This window comes from Rana temporaria, chromosome 1 (assembly GCF_905171775.1).
Source record: "Rana temporaria chromosome 1, aRanTem1.1, whole genome shotgun sequence".
In the NCBI taxonomy this organism is placed as follows: domain Eukaryota; kingdom Metazoa; phylum Chordata; class Amphibia; order Anura; family Ranidae; genus Rana; species Rana temporaria.
Window position 1 is genome coordinate 635,288,266 of NC_053489.1, and position 6,000 is coordinate 635,294,265.

Below are 6,000 nucleotides of genomic sequence, written 5' to 3' on the forward strand. Positions count from 1 at the left end.
TTTTTTCCTGAAACTTCCCTCTTAATGTTAGGGCGTGTTTTTTACGCCGATTAATATGGTATATAATGTTTGTGGGTTTTCAGTAATTTTCTAGCAAAAAAAAAAAAAAAAGGGGGAAGATGATTTTTACATGTAGGAGAGAAATGTCAGAATCGGCCCCGGTATGGAAGCGGTTAAACATTTCAGAATGAATGAAGACACTTCCTCATTACAGCTCAGAATAGAGATCACGTGTCATTGGGAATGTTGTTTCTATCAATAATAAAGATCAGAAAACCATAAACACCAATCACAGGGCCCGATAATAAGAGTGTGAGGTCAATAGGAGCTGCAGGGTGTGTGGTGGAGTCAGGAAGCACCTTGGGCGCTGTAAGGTGTGTACAGGGGGGGGGGGGGGGACACGGGCTGAGGAAGGGGGGGGGGGGGGACACGGGCTGAGGAAGGGGGGGGGGGGGGGAAGTACATGAGAAGTGAGCGGCTACACCAGGGAGAGAGCAGCACTGCAGTGTATGGGGTGTGGAGGAGGAGCAGGGCGAGGTTACCGGGTGTCCACACAGAGCATGAAATACTTCTACATACAAAGCACATACATTGCCAAGGAGTGCAGACTGACCACAGCCCCTCACTGCATGAGAGGACATGCTGGCAACTTGTACTGAGAAATCCATCCAATATTACATTACACATCTCCACCAATCAGGATCCACACATGAGAAGGGCCTGAGCACACATTTACCTCATATATATATATATATACACACCTCTGAAGATTTCTAGCAAAGACTCTGTCATGTCCAGACCCTTGTGCTTCATACTGATTTATCTGTCATCCCACCATCACCCAACACTGCCGACCGACAGCTCCGGCCTACAATGAATGAGCCTCCGAAATGTACACAACACACCCCATCCCAACACACCGGAGGGGGGCTGTACAGACACAGAGGACTGGGGGGGGGGGGGAACCCTCAGGATGTGGATCTTCTACCAGCGATTCCCCCCCCCCCTAGAATGCAGATCTTCTAAAAATGACCCCCCCCCCAGGATGTGTCCCCCACCCTAACATTGGTCCTTTTGATAGTGTGTGCCCCCCCCCCCCCCCCCCAGTATGTGGTCTCCCTGGCAGTGATCTTCCAGGCAGCAGCCCTCATGGCAGTGATCCCCCCTGAAAGTGGATTCTCTGGCAGCGCCCCCTCTACAATTGGTCATTCTGGTAGTGTTCTCCCAGGATATGATCCCATTCCAGCAGTGGATCTTCTAGCAGTGATCTCCCCCCCCAGGATGTGGATCTTCTACCAGTGATCCCCCCCCCCCAGGATGTGGATCTTCTACCAGTGATCCCCCCCCCAGGATGTGGATCTTCTACCAGTGATCCCCCCCCCAGGATGTGGATCTTCTACCAGTGATCCCCCCCCCCAGGATGTGGATCTTCTACCAGTGATCCCCCCCCCAGGATGTGGATCTTCTACCAGTGATCCCCCCCCCAGGATGTGGATCTTCTACCAGTGACCCCCCCCCCAGGATGTGGATCTTCTACCAGTGACCCCCCCCCCCCCCAGGATGTGGATCTTCTACCAGTGATCCCCCCCCCAGGATGTGGATCTTCTACCAGTGATCCCCCCTAGGATGTGGATCTTCTACCAGTGATCTCCCCCTAGGATGTGGATCTTCTACCAGTGATCTCCCCCCCCTGATGTGGATCTTCTACCAGTGATCAACCCCCCCCTAGGATGTGGATCTTCTACCAGTGATCCCCTCCCCCTAGAATGTGGATCTTCTCCCAGTGATCCCCTCCCCCTAGGATGTGGATCTTCTCCCAGTGATCCCCTCCCCCTAGGATGTGGATCTTCTCCCAGTGATCCCCTCCCCCTAGGATGTGGATCTTCTCCCAGTGATCCCCTCCCCCTAGGATGTGGATCTTCTACCAGTGATCCCCCCCCGGATGTGGATCTTCTACCAGTGATCCCCCCCCCTAGGATGTGGATCTTCTACCAGTGACCCCCCCCAGATGTGGATCTTCTACCAGTGACCCCCCCCAGATGTGGATCTTCTACCAGTGACCCCCCCCCAGATGTGGATCTTCTACCAGTGACCCCCCCCCAGATGTGGATCTTCTACCAGTGACCCCCCCCCCCGATGTGGATCTTCTACCAGTGACCCCCCCCCCCCCCGATGTGGATCTTCTACTAGTGACCCCGCCCCTAGGATGTGGATCTTCTACTAGTGATCCCCCCCGGATGTGGATCTTCTACCAGTGATCCCCCCCGGATGTGGATCTTCTACCAGTGATCCCCCCCTAGGATGTGGATCTTCTACTAGTGATCCCCCCCGGATGTGGATCTTCTACCAGTGATCCCCCCCTAGGATGTGGATCTTCTACCAGTGATCCCCCCGGATGTGGATCTTCTACCAGTGATCCCCCCCTAGGATGTGGATCTTCTACCAGTGATCCCCCCCTAGGATGTGGATCTTCTACCAGTGATCCCCCCCTAGGATGTGGATCTTCTACCAGTGATCCGCCCCCCTAGGATGTGGATCTTCTACTAGTGACCCCCCCCCCCCCAGGATGTGGATCTTCTACTAGTGATCCCCCCCAGGATGTGGATCTTCTACCAGTGATCCCCCCCCAGGATGTGGATCTTCTACTAGTGATCCCCCCCCAGGATGTGGATCTTCTACTAGTGATCCCCCCCCAGGATGTGGATCTTCTACTAGTGATCCCCCCCCAGGATGTGGATCTTCTACCAGTGATCCCCCCCCCCCTAGAATGCAGATCTTCTAAAAATGATGTGTCCCCCACCCTAACATTGGTCCTCTTGATAGTGTGTCACCCCCCCCCCCCCCAGTATGTGGTCTCCCTGGCAGTGATCTTCCAGGCAGCAGCCCTCATGGCAGTGATCCCCCCTGAAAGTGGATCCTCTGGCAGCCCCCTCTACAATTGGTCATTCTGGTAGTGTTCTCCCAGGATATGATCCTCCTCCAGCAGTGGATCTTCTACCAGTGATCCCCCCCCCCCCTAACATTGGTCCTCTTGATAGTGTGTGCCCCCCCAGTATGTGGTCCCCCTGGCTGTGATCTTCCAGACAGCAGTCCTCATGGCAGTGTTCCCCCCAGGATGTGCCCCCCCCCCCGGCAGTGTAGAGGTTCTCAGACATGTCCCCCCCATGCAATGTATGAGGTGTGCCGGGCACTGTGGCGGTGTAATGAATGGTAGGCTCGCTCGGTGTATGGATGGAGCGCACACTCGGGCAATGAATGGGATCAGACAACCTGTGGCTCCCCGGGCCGCACTCTGGGTGTCCTGGGACTCGTAGTCCCCCCTCCCCGCCGTGACAGGTGGGCTGACCCATGTGCAGGGTGTGGAGGTCCGATCCTCAGCTCAGTGACAGCACCCCCCTCCCCCGGTCAGTCAGTGGTATGACCCGGGTGACTTACTGCTCTCGTACGGCATGTCTCCGGTGCAGTGGGCCGCTCCGCTCTGTCAGTCCTGCCGGTTCTCTCTCTCCGCCGCCCCGCAATACAAACCCGGAAGCTGAAGCCGCTTACAGCAGCGATGTCTCCCTGTGGCTTTGACTATATATGGTCAACAATGAGCTCCTCCGCTGGAGCTCCAGCCCGCTCCCTCCCGGCCGCCTCCGGCAGCAACAAGCCAGCTCTGTCTGTCAGAGCGCCGGGGGGCGGGGACTCGGCTCAGGGCGGGGACTCGGCCTGCGCCATCTTTACTAAGGGCAAGCCTGGATTTTTTTCACGTTTTACAGCGAGAGCTGTGTACGAATCTGGAGGGTAGAAGGAGACTGTCTGTCCCTGGAAACTGCTGATTGTTTGTTTTTAGCACAAGCTCAACAGAAGAAAGTGAAATATGTATAAAAAAACAATCAATAAAACAAAAATGTAATATATTGCAGATCACCAGTCCTAAGATCTGAGGACCGTGTCCGTTTTGCTTTTTGTAGACTTTTTACCTTTATTTTTGAACCAATGTTTCTTATGTGCAGTACAGAGACTTGTATACATAAATACATGAGGATTGTTATATATCTCATTATAGTCTTAATTTCTTCATCATTTCTTCTATTCAGTTAAAGTAGAACTATAGGAAACCTTTTTTCTAAAGAGGGTTATATCCCCTATCAGGTTTTTTTTTTTTTTTTTGGGCCGTCTGTGTCCCATTGGGGAGATTTCCCTTCGCTTCCTGCCCCATAGCCAAACAGGAAGTGAGAGGAAATCCAGTACTGGTGTCCCCATTAGAAGATTTCCCCTCTATTCCTGTTCTGGTGACAATCCAACATTTGGGATTTGCTTTCACTTTCACATAGCTCCCAACTGTCCCTGATTTCGAGGGACTGTCCCTGATTTGCAACAAAGTCCCTCATTCCTCCTTATTTGTCCCTGATTTTGGTCTGATCTATATAGTTGTATATAAAATGCACTTTTTATCTATCAAAAAATGTTCCCCAGAGCTAAACCTTTCATCTGATTTCTAAATTGCTGCATTTGTAAATTCCAAAAGCCAATATAATGGAATAGTAGTGGAAAAAAAGCACTTGTGGGTTTAATTAATCTTGTTTTTTTGTACAATTCTCCTTTAAGGGGGCGTGGCAAGGGGTGTGTCTTATGCCTGCATACTTTTGCTGATAGGTGTCCCTCATTCCCATCTCAAAAAGTTGGGAGGCATGGTCTTAATTTCTTCATATTTCTTCTATTCAGTTAAAGTAGAACTATAGGCAAAACTTTTTTTAGAGAGGGTTCTATCCCCTAGGTTTTTTTTTTTGGCCATCTATGTCCCATTGAGGAGATTTACCTTCACTTCCTGCCCCATAGCCAAACAGGAAGTGAGAGGAAATCCAGAACTAGTGTCCCCATTGGAAGATTTCCCCTCTATTCCTGTTCTGGTGACAATCCAACATTTGGGATTTGCTTTCACTTTCACATAGCTCCGGACTGTCCCTGATTTGCAACAAAGTCCCTCATTCCTCCTCTTTTGTCCCTCATTTTGGTCTGATCTATATAGTTGTATATAAAATGCACTCTTTATCTTTCAACAAGTGTTTCCCAGTGCTAAACCTTTCATCTGATTTCTAAATTGCTGCATTTACCGTATTTATCGGCGTATACCGCGCACTATTTTGCCCTGAAAATCAGGGCAAAATCGTGGGTGCGCGATATACGCCGATACCCGCTTTCCCGCGCCAAGTTTGAATACTGCGCTGACATATACCGAGCGCAGTACACTCATGTATAGTCGGGCAGTCTCGGCTACACTCGCGCTCACGTCCTGTACGTCCAGGACGTCAGCGCGAGCATTGCCGACTATACGCGAGTGTACTGCGCTCGGTATATGCCGGCGCAGTATTCAAACTCGGCGCGGGAAACGAGCGAGGAGGACGCCGCCGCAGAAGGACGCCGGACCCGACGAAGAGGACACCCGAAGCCGCAGACGGACTCCGGACCCGACGAGGCCGCCGATGGACGCCGTGCAAGACACCAAACTGTAAGTACAAAAATCTTTTTTTCACATGAATTTCTGGGCAACTTTAGGGGTGCGCGCTATACGCGGGAGCGCGCTATACCCTAATAAATATGGTATACATTTCAAAAGCCAGTATAAAGGAATAGTAGTGGTAAAAAAAAAAGCACTAATCATTTTTTTTGTATAATTCTCCATTAAGGGGGCGTGGTAAGGGGTGTGTCCTATACCTACATACTTTTGCTAATAGGTGTCCCTCGTTCCCATCTCAAAAAGTTGGGAGGTATGCTTTCACCAATAAGAGCCGGTTCACACAGGGGCAGCACGACTTGCAGCGCGACTCTGCAAGGCGATCTGCACATGACTTCAGAGGCGGCTTGCAAAATGACTTCTGTATTGAAGTCAATGCAAGTCGCCCTGAAGTCGCCCCAAAGTAGTACAGGAACCTTTTTCTAAGTTGGAGCGACTTGAGTCGCTCCTATTAGAACGGTTCCATAGTACAGAACGAAGTGCGACTTGTCAGGCGGCTAAGT

General features: G+C 51.3%; 1 protein-coding gene across 1 annotated transcript in view; it reads right to left on the reverse strand.

Moving 5' to 3' along the window:
- WDR1 (WD repeat domain 1) overlaps window positions 1-3,642 on the reverse strand; it is a 99,197-nt gene extending 95,555 nt beyond the window's left edge. Inside the window, exon 1 of the mRNA XM_040335427.1 lies at window positions 3,436-3,642. Coding sequence (XP_040191361.1) covers window positions 3,436-3,451 — 16 coding nt within the window. The 5' untranslated portion in view covers window positions 3,452-3,642. The remainder of the gene's footprint in view (window positions 1-3,435) is intronic.
- Window positions 3,643-6,000: the final 2,358 nt, after the last annotated feature.